This window comes from Sander vitreus, chromosome 14, assembly GCF_031162955.1.
Source record: "Sander vitreus isolate 19-12246 chromosome 14, sanVit1, whole genome shotgun sequence".
In the NCBI taxonomy this organism is placed as follows: Eukaryota; Metazoa; Chordata; class Actinopteri; order Perciformes; family Percidae; genus Sander; species Sander vitreus.
Genome location: NC_135868.1, coordinates 2,820,108 through 2,835,107, shown reverse-complemented (window position 1 = coordinate 2,835,107; position 15,000 = coordinate 2,820,108). Strand labels below are relative to the sequence as shown.

Here is a 15,000-nt window from a genome sequence, read left to right as displayed (position 1 = left end):
ACTAGAACTATGGTGACTGTGCTTCAGCCTAGTACTAGAACTATGGTGACTGTGCTTCAGCCTAGTACTAGAACTATGGTGACCGTGCTTCAGCCTAGTACTAGAACTATGGTGACCGTGCTTCAGCCTAGTACTAGAACTATGGTGACCGTGCCTCAGCCTAGTACTAGAACTATGGTGACTGTGCTTCAGCCTAGTACTAGAACTATGGTGACTGTCTTCAGCCTAGTACTAGAACTATGGTGACTGCTTCAGCCTAGTACTAGAACTATGGTGACCGTGCTTCAGCCTAGTACTAGAACTATGGTGACCGTGCTTCAGCCTAGTACTAGAACTATGGTGACTGTGCTTCAGCCTAGTACTAGAACTATGGTGACCGTGCTTCAGCCTAGTACTAGAACTATGGTGACCGTGCTTCAGCCTAGTACTAGAACTATGGTGACCGTGCTTCAGCCTAGTACTAGAACTATGGTGACCGTGCTTCAGCCTAGTACTAGAACTATGGTGACCGTGCTTCAGCCTAGTACTAGAACTATGGTGACCGTGCCTCAGCCTAGTACTAGAACTATGGTGACCGTGCTTCAGCCTAGTACTAGAACTATGGTGACCGTGCTTCAGCCTAGTACTAGAACTATGGTGACCGTGCTTCAGCCTAGTACTAGAACTATGGTGACCGTGCTTCAGCCTAGTACTAGAACTATGGTGACCGTGCTTCAGCCTAGTACTAGAACTATGGTGACCGTGCCTCAGCCTAGTACTAGAACTATGGTGACTGTGCTTCAGCCTAGTACTAGAACTATGGTGACCGTGCTTCAGCCTAGTACTAGAACTATGGTGACCGTGCCTCAGCCTAGTACTAGAACTATGGTGACTGTCTTCAGCCTAGTACTAGAACTATGGTGACCGTGCTTCAGCCTAGTACTAGAACTATGGTGACTGTCCTTCAGCCTAGTACTAGAACTATGGTGACTGTGCTTCAGCCTAGTACTAGAACTATGGTGACTGCCTCAGCCTAGTAGTAGAACTATGGTGACTGTCCTTCAGCCTAGTACTAGAACTATGGTGACTGCTTCAGCCTAGTACTAGAACTATGGTGACGTGCTTCAGCCTAGTACTAGAACTATGGTGACTGTGCTTCAGCCTAGTACTAGAACTATGGTGACTGTACTTCAGCCTAGTACTAGAACTATGGTGACCGTGCTTCAGCCTAGTACTAGAACTATGGTGACTGTGCTTCAGCCTAGTACTAGAACTATGGTGACTGTGCTTCAGCCTAGTACTAGAACTATGGTGACTGCTTCAGCCTAGTACTAGAACTATGGTGACTGCTTCAGCCTAGTACTAGAACTATGGTGACTGTGCTTCAGCCTAGTACTAGAACTATGGTGACCGTGCTTCAGCCTAGTACTAGAACTATGGTGACTGCTTCAGCCTAGTACTAGAACTATAGTGACTGACTGGGGTGAGGATGAGGTGTTTTTACTGTCAGTGAATAGCACCGAGTGAAAGTCAAGGTTTTCTTTATATCTAGTGACGGTGATCATGTCGTTAGTTCAGATAAGTACCGGTAAACTTATCTAGATCTAGAGATAGAAGGCATCATGCTAGCTATGGGCTAACTTGCCAGTCAGTCCTACAACAACGTTTTGCTAATGTTAGCGCAACAGCGTTAGCCTAGCCTGCTAGGTAAATATTACGACTGCCTTCAGAGTTTCCTATATCTACGTCCACGTTGTCAACATAAGAAGTGTGGCGTTAGTGCTCCTTTTCTACCATCATTTTATTGAATTAAATATTAAGCTTTGCTCCTACGAGATGGGTGGGTTTTTGTTACGTTACACACAAAGCTAACTGGCTATAGTTAGCCTCTACGTATGCTAGCGGAATTAGCTAACGTTGCGTAGCCAGCCAACAGCTTCGGCAGTAGTTTCGGCGAGCTAACCACGACAGCTAACACATCCACAAGTGTCTCCATTTCAAAGATCACTGCAGGTTGACTGCTTTTAGCAGCAGAGGTTGACTGTGGGCGACAATACTGTCGTGGTTAGCTCACCGAAACTACTGCCGATTGCCGTAGTAGCTGGCTGGTTACGCAACGTTAGCTAATTCCGCTAGCATACGTACAGGCTAACTATAGCCAGTTAGCTTTGTGTGTAACGTAACAAAACCTAACCCATCTAGTAGGAGCGAAGCTTAACATTTCATTCAATACAATTATGGTACAAAAGGAGCACTAACGCCACAGATCTTATGTTGACAACTGTTGCGCTAACGTTAGCAAAGTCGGCGTAGCTAGCTGTCTAAACTTGTGAAAAGCCGAACAGCATCCCCGTCCAAGCTGTGTTTCACTTTCCCTCCAATATTATTATACACATAATAAAGACGCATGGACTCGGTCCAGACCAAAAGTTATATTTTGCAACACCAGTGGCACAGACCGAGACCGCAGACAGTGAACAGAGACCAGCGGCACAGACCGAGACCACAGACAGTGAACAGAGACCAGCGGCACAGACCGAGACCACAGACAGTGAACAGAGACCAGTGGCACAGACCAAGACCGCAGACAGTGAACAGAGACCAGCGGCACAGACCGAGACCGCAGACAGTGAACAGAGACCAGTGGCACAGACCGAGACCGCAGACAGTGAACAGAGACCAGCGGCACAGACCGAGACCACAGACAGTGAACAGAGACCAGCGGCACAGACCGAGACCACAGACAGTGAACAGAGACCAGTGGCACAGACCGAGACCACAGACAGTGAACAGAGACCAGTGGCACAGACCGAGACCACAGACAGTGAACAGAGACGGCACTTTCGTCTCCCCAACGTGACGTAATGCAATGCATTGTGGGGGAAAAGAGAATCATTGCAAACCGCTGTAAAATAGTACTTTTTTCGTATTTTATTCCGTTTTGTTTTTTATTGCGTTAATTTCGATTAATTAATCTGAGAAAAAATAACGCGTTTTCTTACTTTCTTAAAAAGTATCGGTTCAGGCACCGTTAATTATGTATGAGATTAATTTTGATTAATTAATCACAGAGAATGTCATTAATTAGTTTACATTTTTTAATCGATTGACAGCCCTAGTTCAAATGTTTACCAACAAGCAAATTGCACAAATTCGTTAGAAAATAAACCCTGCAACATTTAAAGCTTATAAACACAAATATACAGTTTCATTTTTAAAGTACCTGTACTGTGACTAGCTGTGAGCCGAAGGGCTGAGGAGAAAGAATAATCTGTAGTCAGTAAGTAATCTGTAGTCAGTAACTAAAACAGCTGCTCATTGTCGTATAAAACAAACAGAGGTAACAGGGACTTTGTTGGGAACTATTTTCATCGGCGGATTAATCCACATTTGTTGATTCACATTAGATCTGAACATAAAGAATATCAGCATTTAAAATCATTTCCAGATCAGTTGCATTCATTGACTCACATATCAGTTCGTGTTGGAACGAGGCGCCAAACGTCAGGTGAGAGTCCACCTGCAGAGGGAGGGGGGCGGGGTCTGAGGAAAGCACGGGGGGAGGGGGGGTTTAATGACACACCTGAGCTTCAAATGTACTCTCCATTCTGAAGGGAAACCTTTCAATATTTATTCACACATGTATTAGTCTACCACACAGGGTTAGAGGCATTCTAGGTAAAATCAGCCTGGCGGCAGGTTTTGGGACAGATGTCGGCAGGCTTGGGGACAGATGGCGGCAGGCTTGGGGACAGATGGCGGCAGGCTTGGGGACAGATGGCGGCAGGCTTTGTGACAGATGGCGGCAGGCTTGGGGACAGATGGCGGCAGGCTTTGGGACAGATGGCGGCAGGCTTTGGGACAGATGGCGGCAGTTGTGGGGTAGTTAAAAGCAGGTAAATCTCCCTGCAGCCACTCTGAATGATATAAAAACAGTATAATAGACTTACCTGTCGATGCAGGCAATGGTCTGACAACTCTGCTGATGTTTCGTGGGGCAGGGCGCAGAGTTCGGGGTGGGAACGGAGGCAGGTGATTGGCTGGTTGTGGCTGTTTGGAGGGGCCCCTCAGAGGCAGGGCTCATCACAACAATGGGACTGACTACAGAGAACAAAAACAGAGAGTGAGGGAGGTAACTGAGACAAGACATTCATCTACTGACTATCATCATACCTTTATAACCAGAAATCCATAACCCTTTACATGGAACACAAAGATTCAGCAGTCTCTAAATATACCACACCGTTAATATCCACTCTCTGTGTCAGGTGTGTCAGGTGTTCTGGTCTCCGTGTCAGGTGTTCTGGTCTCCGTGTCAGGTGTTCCTGTCTCTGTGTCAGGCATTCTTGTCTCTGTGTCAGGCGTTCTGGTCTCCGTGTCAGGTGTTCCTGTCTCTGTGTCAGGCATTCTTGTCTCTGTGTCAGGCAGTCTCTGTGTCAGGCATTCTTGTCTCTGTGTCAGGCATTCTTGTCTCTGTGTCAGGTGGTCTCTGTGTCAGGTGTTCTGGTCTCTGTGTCAGGTGTTCTGGTCTCTGTGTCAGGTTGTCTCTGTGTCAGGTTGTCTCTGTGTCAGGTTGTCTCTGTGTCAGGTTGTCTCTGTGTCAGGTGTTACCTGCTGCAGGATCAGTGGTGCAGGTGTTGAGGGGCGTCTGTGTCTCGTTCTCCTGCAGGATGGAGTTGATGAAGGTGGTGGGGGAGAGGGGCGTGTCTACAGGTGTGTCTCCGCCCTCCAGGACAGGACACAGCTCCACGTCAGGACTGAGCGGCTCCTCTTTGACCTGCACTGATTGGCTGTCTCTGCGGGTCAAACAAGCCAAGTCATCTTATTCTTTATTTATTTATACAAGTTGAGCCAAAGTGCTTCACAACCAGGGTGGATGGTTTGAAATCTGTTGCGATACATATAAACAATGTATAAAACAACAAAATGTAAACTGACACGATAAAACCAAAGTCAAGGAAAGGAGAAGGCCGTTACACACAGCTCTCAACTGCTGTGTCAATACGTACGCAAGTCACCTGATATTTATACATGTGCATCGATCTCTTTTAGAGAATAGCAGGGCCGGTGTGCGTGTGTGTGTGTCTGTGTGTCTCTGTGTGTGTGTGCATGTGTCTGTGTGTGTCTCTGTGTGAGTGTGTGTGTCTGTGTCTTTTATTGTTTGCATTTTATTTTAAAGCATTTTGTGATTGTTATTTGTGCCAAGTGCTCTATACATCAACCCTGCTTACTTACTGACTGACTGTACAGGGAATGATTTGACTGGTTCTCACCCTGCTTCCATCCAATCACTGATCACACTCTCAGCTGTGGGCGTGACTACATCTGTGATGTCAGAGACGATTGGTCCAGAGGTCACCAGAGAGTCGGCTGAGAGCAGACTAGCTGCAGCCTGAAAACACACACACACACACACACACACACACACACAGACAGACAGACAGACAGACAGACAGACAGACAGACAGACAGACAGACACACACACACACAGGAAATTAAGTAAGTAAAGTAGAAACAGAGAGAGATATGGAGCTGACAGGTGAGTCAGAGAAAGTGAGTCAGAGACAGGTGAGACAGACAGTTGAGTCAGAGACAGGTGAGACAGACAGTTGAGTCAGAGACAGGTGAGACAGAGACAGGGGAGCCAGAGACAGGGGAGCCAGAGACAGGGGAGCCAGGTGAGTCAGAGACAGGGGAGTCTGAGACAGGGGAGACAGGTGAGACAAGTGAGTCAGAGACAGGGGAGACAAAGACAGGGGAGACAGAGACAGGTGAGACAGAGACAGGTGAGACAGAGACAGGGGAGTCAGAGACAGGGGAGACAGAGACAGGGGAGTCATAGACAGGTGAGACAGGGGAGTCAGAGACAGGTGAGTCAGAGACAGGTGAGAAAGAGACAGGGGAGTCAGAGACGGGTGAGAAAGAGACAGGTGAGACAGACAGGTGAGACAGAGACAGGTGAGAAAGAGACAGGGGAGACAGGTGTGTTCGAAGACAGGGGAGTCAGAGACAGGGGAGACAGGTGTGTTCGAAGACAGGGGAGTCAGAGACAGGGGAGACAGGTGTGTTCGAAGACAGGGGAGTCTGAGACAGGGGAGACAGGTGAGACAAGTGAGTCAGAGACAGGGGAGTCAGAGACAGGTGAGACAGAGACAGGTGAGACAGAGACAGGTGAGACAGAGACAGAGACAGGTGAGTCAGAGACAGGGGAGTCAGAGACAGGAAAGTCATAGACAGGTGAGACAGGGGAGACAGAGACAGGTGAGACAGGGGAGTCAGTGACAGGTGAGACAGGGACAGGGGAGTCAGACAGGTGAGACAGCGACAGGGGAGTCAGAGACAGGTGAGACAGAGACGGGTGAGAAAGAGACGGGTGAGAAAGAGACAGGTGAGAAAGAGACAGGGGAGTCAGAGACGGGTGAGAAAGAGTCAGGTGAGACAGAGACAGGGGAGTCAGAGACAGGTGAGACAGAGACAAGTGAGTCAGAGAGAGGTGAGACAGGTGAGTCAGAGACAGGTGAGACAGAGGCAGGTGAGACAGGTGCGACAGATACAGGTGAGTCAGAGACGGGTGAGAAAGAGACAGGTGAGACAGAGACAGGTGAGTCAGAGACAGGTGAGACAGGTGCGACAGAGACAGGGGAGTCAGAGACAGGTGAGACAGAGACAGGTGAGACAGGTGAGACAGAGACAGGTGAGTCAGAGACAGAAGAGTCAGAGACAGGTTAGACAGGTGAGTGAGAGACAGGTGAGACAGAGACAGGGGAGTCAGAGACAGGTGAGACTGAGACAGGGGAGTCAGAGACAGGTGAGACAAGTGAGTCAGAGACAGGGGAGACAAAGACAGGGGAGACAGACAGGGGAGACAGAGACAGGTGAGACAGAGACAGGGGAGACAGAGACAGGAAAGTCATAGACAGGTGAGACAGGGGAGTCAGAGACAGGTGAGTCAGAGACAGGTGAGAAAGAGACAGGGGAGTCAGAGACGGGTGAGACAGAGACAAGTGAGTCAGAGAGAGGTGAGACAGAGACAGGGGAGACAGGTGTGTTCGAAGACAGGGGAGTCAGAGACAGGGGAGACAGGTGTGTTCGAAGACAGGGGAGTCTGAGACAGGGGAGTCAGGTGAGACAAGTGAGTCAGAGACAGGTGAGACAGAGACAGGTGAGACAGAGACAGGTGAGACAGGGGAGTCAGAGACAGGTGAGACAGAGACAGGGGAGTCAGAGACAGGAAAGTCATAGACAGGTGAGACAGGGGAGACAGAGACAGGTGAGACAGGGGAGTCAGTGACAGGTGAGACAGGGACAGGGGAGTCAGAGACAGGTGAGACAGAGACGGGTGAGAAAGAGACGGGTGAGAAAGAGACGGGTGAGAAAGAGACAGGGGAGTCAGAGACGGGTGAGAAAGAGTCAGGTGAGACAGAGACAGGTGAGTCAGAGACAGGTGAGTCAGAGACAGGTGAGACAGAGACAGGTGAGTCAGAGACAGGTGAGACAGAGACAGGTGAGACAGGTGAGACAGATACAGGTGAGTCAGAGACAGGTGAGACAGAGACAGGTGAGAGACAGGTGAGACAGAGACAGGGGAGTCAGAGACAGGTGAGTCAGAGACAGAAGAGTCAGAGACAGGTTAGACAGGTGAGTGAGAGACAGGTGAGACAGAGACAGGGGAGTCAGAGACAGGGGAGTCAGAGACAGGTGAGACATGTGAGACAGAGACAGGTGAGTCAGAGACAGGTGAGACAGGGGAGTCAGAGACAGGTGAGACAGAGACAGGTGAGTCAGAGACAGGTGAGACAGAGACAGAGACAGGTGAGTCAGAGACAGGTGAGACAGAGACAGGTGAGACAGGTGAGTCAGAGACAGGTGAGTCAGAGACAGGTGAGACAGAGACAGGTGAGACAGAGACAGGTGAGTTAGAGACAGAGACAGGGGAGACAGAGACAGGTGAGACAGAGACAGGTTACCTGCATGTGCTCCAATGAGAACTGGCGGCTGTATTTAGGCATGGAGTGGGCGGAGCTAGAGTCATTCAGCATCAGAGGACTGCACACAGACAGAGAGAAACCAGGAAACAAATATATATATATATATATATATATATATATATATATATATATATATATATATACACACACACACACGTTACTCAGTGTTACTGTGGCATAGGGTAGTTCTGATGCCAGTTCTTCCCTCCTGACACCCATTCCTGTTCCTGAACCGATCCGATACCAGTACGTTCAAAATTAAGTTTTTAACAGCTGTTACTACGAAAACCTGAACACATACACAGAGAATACACGGCATGCAACCCTGTGTCTCTGTGTGTGTGTGTGTCTGTGTGTGTGTGTGTGTCTGTGTGTCTGTGTGTGTGTGTGTGTCTGTGTGTGTGTGTGTGTGTCTCTGTGTGTGTGTGTGTGTGTGTGTGTGTGTGTGTGTATCTGTGTGTGTGTGTGTGTGTGTGTGTGTGTGTGTGTGTGTGTGTGTGTGTGTGTGTCTGTGTGTGTGTGTGTGTGTGTGTGTGTGTGTGTGTGTGTCTGTGTGTGTCTGTGTGTGTGTGTATGTCTGTGTCTGTGTGTGTGTGGGGCAATGGGGAGAGTCGGGAATTTGTTTTGAACCCACACCCACACACACACAGGTGGAGCAGTATGTCCTGTATGTCTCTTACCAGCTAATGTATTTCTAGATGGAGCATGAATATGGAGCGTCTACCCCAGGTCATGGTAGTGCAAATGTTAAAATTCCAGCCAATAGGAATAGTGAAGTGATGGTGGTGTTAAGTATTTCTGAAAAAGGACACGTATTGTGAACAGCCAACACAGATTCCTACTAATGAACAAGTATATACATTACACACTGGATCTTTAAAGGTGATTATTTTAGGCTAAATGAGTTGGTATTGGATCGGGGCGTAGACTCGCTGACTCACCGATACCAGAATCTGAGACGCACCGGAGGCTTTTCACATCCTGGTATCGTTGTCAGAACAAGTCTAGATAGAACTCTGGTTCTGCTAACACACAGACAGAGGCTGTCTCTAAGCGCCTACTGTCACACTTCAGACACTTATCTTAAGTATAACGTGTAGATAACGCACTGAAAGTACCAGGATGACCCCCTAAAAACGGGCAAAAAGTTCAGTGTGGAACGATGGACCCTACGCGTACTAAACGGGCGCCATCTGGACTACAAAGCTGAAAGGAGAGGGACCAGGGACGTCGACCAGCAGCTGATTGGACGAACGCGTCACGTGGGTCTGGCTGCTCCCCGACCATCATGGCGTCTCGTTCAGAATACGATCTCATATTGTCCTAAAATAGTTCACCGTAACGTGTTTCTGGAAACATGTGAAGAGAGAAACAGGCCGTGCAGCTGCTGAATCTGTCTTCATTTCAGATCAACAAAGGTCAGTTTAACAGATTAATGTCAGATTCTGAGAGACTCTAGTCACGCTCATCCTGCTCCCCGTTTCCTGGTTAGCTCTCCACCAATCAGATTTTGAGAGGCGGCGAGCCGAGCCTGCCGCTCGTCATTTGCGGTAAGTGTTTTAACATAAGTGTTCATTTTGGGACAATACTAAGCATCGAAAGTAGGACTACAGCAGGAAGTGGTCAGTGACCATTAGCAGTAGGACTACAGCAGGAAGTGGTCAGAGACCATTAGCAGTGGACTACAGCAGGAAGTGGTCAGTGACCATTAGCAGTGGACTACAGCAGGAAGTGGTCAGTGACCATTAGCAGTAGGACTACAGCAGGAAGTGGTCAGTGACCATTAGCAGTAGGACTAGAGCAGGAAGTGGTCAGAGACCATTAGCAGTGGACTACAGCAGGAAGTGGTCAGTGACCATTAGCAGTGGACTACAGCAGGAAGTGGTCAGTGACCATTAGCAGTAGGACTAGAGCAGGAAGTGGTCAGTGACCATTACCAGTAGGACTAGAGCAGGAAGTGGTCAGTGACCATTACCAGTAGGACCACAGCAGGAAGTGGTCAGTGACCATTACCAGTAGGACCACAGCAGGAAGTGGTCAGTGACCATTAGCAGTAGGACTAGAGCAGGAAGTGGTCAGTGACCATTAAGCAGTAGGACCACAGCAGGAAGTGGTCAGTGACCATTAGCAGTAGGACCACAGCAGGAAGTGGTCAGTGACCATTAAGCAGTGTACTGACGGAAGTATGCAGAATGAGACACAGCCAGAGAGAACACAGGAAATACAGTGTGTGTGTGTGTGTGTGTGTATATATATCTATATAGATATATATATATATATATATCTATATATATATATATATTTTCATATATTCTGCAGTAAACTCACATCTTCCTCTTGACTCCCATGATCCTGTTGGACTGGACGAGAGACACCAGGAACTGGATCAGCTGCAGAGAGAAAGACGCGTTGGTTCTGCTGCCGGTAGGAGCTAAGCTAACGTGCTAACATGCTAACATGTTGATTGGTGTTGGGTACCTTGTTGACGACTTTCTGTTGCTGAAGGTGTTTCTGTCTCAGACTGGCAACCTCTCTCCACAGAGCCTCGTTCTCACTGAAACACAGCGGAACGGGGTTAGCTAACATGCTAACAGCTGGAGCTATAGTCTGACCTAAACACAGAGGAACAGGGTTAGCTAACATGCTAACAGCTGGAGCTATAGTCTGACCTAAACACAGAGGAACAGGGTTAGCTAACATGCTAACAGCTGGAGCTATAGTCTGACCTAAACACAGAGGAACAGGGTTAGCTAACATGCTAACAGCTGGAGCTATAGTCTGACCTAAACACAGAGGAACAGGGTTAGCTAACATGCTAACAGCTGGAGCTATAGTCTGACCTAAACACAGAGGAACAGGGTTAGCTAACATGCTAACAGCTGGAGCTATAGTCTGACCTAAACACAGAGGAACAGGGTTAGCTAATATGCTAACAGCTGGAGCTATAGTCTGACCTAAATACAGAGGAACAGGGTTAGCTAACATGCTAACAGCTGGAGCTATAGTCTGAAATACAGAGGAACAGGGTTAGCTAATATGCTAACAGCTGGAGCTATAGTCTGACCTAAACACAGAGGAACAGGGTTAGCTAACATGCTAACAGCTGGAGCTATAGTCTGACCTAAACACAGAGGAACAGGGTTAGCTAATATGCTAACAGCTGGAGCTATAGTCTGAAATACAGAGGAACGGGGTTAGCTAACATGCTAACAGCTGGGAGCTATAGTCTGACCTAAACACAGAGGAACAGGGTTAGCTAACATGCTAACAGCTGGAGCTATAGTCTGAAACACAGAGGAACAGGGTTAGCTAACATGCTAACAGCTGGAGCTATAGTCTGAAACACAGAGGAACAGGGTTAGCTAACATGCTAACAGCTGGAGCTATAGTCTGACCTAAGCACAGAGGAACAGGGTTAGCTAACATGCTAACAGCTGGAGCTATAGTCTGACCTAAACACAGAGGAACAGGGTTAGCTAACATGCTAACAGCTGAAGCTATAGTCTGTCCTGAAACACAGAGGAACAGGGTTAGCTAACATGCTAACAGCTGAAGCTATAGTCTGTCTGAAACACAGAGGAACAGGGTTAGCTAACATGCTAACAGCTGGAGCTATAGTCTGACCTAAACACAGAGGAACGGGGTTAGCTAACATGCTAACAGCTGGAGCTGTAGTCTGACCTAAGCACAGAGGAACAGGGTTAGCTAACATGCTAACAGCTGGAGCTATAGTCTGACCTAAGCACAGAGGAACAGGGTTAGCTAACATGCTAACAGCTGGAGCTATAGTCTGAAACACAGAGGAACAGGGTTAGTTAACATGCTAACAGCTGGAGCTATAGTCTGACCTAAACACAGAGGAACAGCGTTAGCTAACATGCTAACAGCTGGAGCTATAGTCTGAAATACAGAGGAACAGGGTTAGCTAACATGCTAACAGCTGGAGCTATAGTCTGAAACACAGAGGAACAGGGTTAGCTAACATGCTAACAGCTGGAGCTATAGTCTGACCTAAACACAGAGGAACAGGGTTAGCTAACATGCTAACAGCTGGAGCTATAGTCTGACCTAAACACAGAGGAACAGTGTTAGCTAACATGCTAACAGCTGGAGCTATAGTCTGACCTAAACACAGAGGAACAGGGTTAGCTAACATGCTAACAGCTGGAGCTATAGTCTGACCTAAGCACAGAGGAACAGGGTTAGCTAACATGCTAACAGCTGGAGCTATAGTCTGACCTAAACACAGAGGAACAGGGTTAGCTAACATGCTAACAGCTGGAGCTATAGTCTGACCTAAACACAGAGGAACAGGGTTAGCTAACATGCTAACAGCTGGAGCTATAGTCTGACCTAAACACAGAGGAACAGGGTTAGCTAACATGCTAACAGCTGGAGCTATAGTCTGACCTAAACACAGAGGAACAGGGTTAGCTAACATGCTAACAGCTGGAGCTATAGTCTGACCTAAACACAGAGGAACAGGGTTAGCTAACATGCTAACAGCTGGAGCTATAGTCTGACCTAAACACAGAGGAACAGGGTTAGCTAACATGCTAACAGCTGGAGCTATAGTCTGACCTAAACACAGAGGAACAGGGGTTAGCTAACATGCTAACAGCTGGAGCTATAGTCTGACCTAAACACAGAGGAACAGGGTTAGCTAACATGCTAACAGCTGGAGCTATAGTCTGACCTAAACACAGAGGAACAGGGTTAGCTAACATGCTAACAGCTGGAGCTATAGTCTGACCTAAACACAGAGGAACAGGGTTAGCTAACATGCTAACAGCTGGAGCTATAGACTAACACATGTTTTCCTCATATGGTTAGGGTTATCCCTAGCTCTGGTCCTAGCTCTGGGTAATTCTGGTTCTGGGGGGTTCAGGTTAGTTCTGGTTCAGGTTAGTTCTGGTTCTGGGGGGTTCAGGTTAGTTCTGGTTCAGGTTAGTTCTGGTTCTGGGGGGTTCTGGTTCTGGAAGCTGCAGCTGGGAATTACGTGATACCCGAGTTGAACGTGTTCTATTTAAAAGTCAGATGTTCATTGTTGTCATTAGCTCTAGCCCGGTTAGCTACTGTTAGCAATACCAGTTAATAACAACAACATGTCCACAGATAGAAGCTGACCATGTCTGTGTGAACACATAAGACAGAAGGGCTTATAAATGTTACTGCAGCTTTCACGACTGTTGATACAGGGGCAGGATGTGTGATTCTGAACTCGGGCTCTGCGAGGTTGTGCGAGTTCCGAGCTCGTAAATCTGAGGTCAGGGGGCGTGTTTACGACTTTGACCTCGTTAAACCCGAGTTGCGAGGTAACTAGAACATAAGTTCTGGTTCTGGGTAGTTCTGGTTAGTTCTGGTTCTGGGGGTCTCACTGTTTCATGGAGATGATTCTGGAGTCGATGGTCTCCTGTTTGCCTTTGATCAGCTGCACGTCGTTCAGGATCTTGTGCACGTCGTCTGCAGACATCTTGGAATCTTCCTGACGCACAGACGGCACCTGGACCAATCAGAGAACAGAGACACCGTTACCATGGACACCACCATCAGTTCATCTGGTCTCCTTCCTCCCTATCAGCGACAGGTTTATTTCAAGGGGGTCAGCTTCTCCTCGGACCCCGAACCTCCTATGGCGCCATTTAGATGCTACCAAGCCGTTAGCATCCCGTTAGCATCCCATTGACTGCCATTCATTCTGACGTCACTTTGACAGAGAATACCTTTACATCTGAAGCGTTTAAAGACTCTATTTGTCCGTTGTTTATTTCTAAAGAAACACGACAATGTATAAAAGGCTCCATTACCTTGTAGCTCACGTTATGGCTCCGTAGCAGACGTTTTTATAACAATAGGCTAACGATTGGGTCATAACCACGAGACTTCCTGTCTCATAGTAGAGGAGTTACCGTATAGTACAGGAGAAGCTCTCAGGCAGTTTGGACTTCCATCAGCTGTTTAAGTGTAATGACTAATGTTAACTATCATTTTAGTGATCAATAATTAGTAATAAAAGTAAATAAAGTAAAAAGTAAAAGTAATAAAAAGCCTGTCTGTCTGTCTGTGTGTGTGTCTCTCTGTGTGTGTGTGTGTGTCTCTGTGTGTGTGTCTCTCTGTGTGTGTGTCTGTGTGTGTCTCTGTCTCTCTCTCTCTCTCTCTCTGTGTGTGTCTCTGTGTGTGTGTGTGTGTGTGTGTGTGTGTCTCTCTGTGTGTGTGTGTGTGTGTCTCTCTCTGTGTGTGTGTGTGTGTCTCTGTGTGTGTGTCTCTCTCTCTCTATGTGTGTGTGTCTCTGTGTGTGTCTCTCTCTGTGTCTCTCTCTCTGTGTGTGTGTCTCTCTCTCTGTGTGTGTGTGTCTCTCTCTCTGTGTGTGTGTGTGTGTGTGTGTCTCTCTCTCTGTGTGTGTGTGTGTGTCTCTGTGTGTGTGTGTCTCTCTCTCTGTGTGTGTGTGTGTGTGTGTCTCTCTCTCTCTCTCTGTGTGTGTGTGTGTGTCTCTCTCTCTGTGTGTGTGTGTGTCTCTGTGTGTGAACATACAGTAGTAACTTTGCGTTTGATGTTGTCCAGCAGCCCTTCTTGTCCTCTGATGAAGAACGGATGTTGGAACTCTGTGTCGTCTTTCTCTGGTTTCACCAGACCGCCCTGCTCAATGTGTACCACCTTCCTGAAACCATCTGACACACACACACACACACACACACACACACAGAGAGAGACACACACACACACACACACACACACACACAGAGACACACACACACACACACACACACACACAGAGACACACACACACACACACACACACACACACACACACACACACACACACACAGAGAGACACACACACACACACACACACACACACAGAGAGAGACACACACACACAGAGACACACACACAGAGAGAGAGACACACACACACACACACACACAGAGAGAGACACACACACACAGAGACACACACACACACAGAGACACACACAGAGAGACACACACACACACACACACAGACACAGAGACACACACAGAGAGACACACA

At 47.8% G+C, this 15,000-nt stretch overlaps 1 protein-coding gene across 2 annotated transcripts in view; it reads right to left on the bottom strand.

Annotated features, from left to right (window-relative positions):
- LOC144528872 (heat shock factor protein 1-like) overlaps nucleotides 1-15,000 on the bottom strand; it is a 19,947-nt gene that overhangs the window by 3,509 nt on the left and 1,438 nt on the right. The window contains exons 3-11 of one of the 2 annotated variants that reach the window (XM_078267732.1): nucleotides 14,500-14,636; nucleotides 13,347-13,471; nucleotides 10,447-10,522; nucleotides 10,297-10,358; nucleotides 7,948-8,026; nucleotides 5,253-5,371; nucleotides 4,591-4,775; nucleotides 3,930-4,080; nucleotides 3,451-3,522 (exon numbers count right to left, since the gene is read on the bottom strand). In XM_078267732.1, the coding sequence (XP_078123858.1) occupies nucleotides 3,451-3,522; nucleotides 3,930-4,080; nucleotides 4,591-4,775; nucleotides 5,253-5,371; nucleotides 7,948-8,026; nucleotides 10,297-10,358; nucleotides 10,447-10,522; nucleotides 13,347-13,471; nucleotides 14,500-14,636 (1,006 nt within the window). The remainder of the gene's footprint in view (nucleotides 1-3,450; nucleotides 3,523-3,929; nucleotides 4,081-4,590; nucleotides 4,776-5,252; nucleotides 5,372-7,947; nucleotides 8,027-10,296; nucleotides 10,359-10,446; nucleotides 10,523-13,346; nucleotides 13,472-14,499; nucleotides 14,637-15,000) is intronic. The other variant, XM_078267733.1, reaches the window with a different exon arrangement.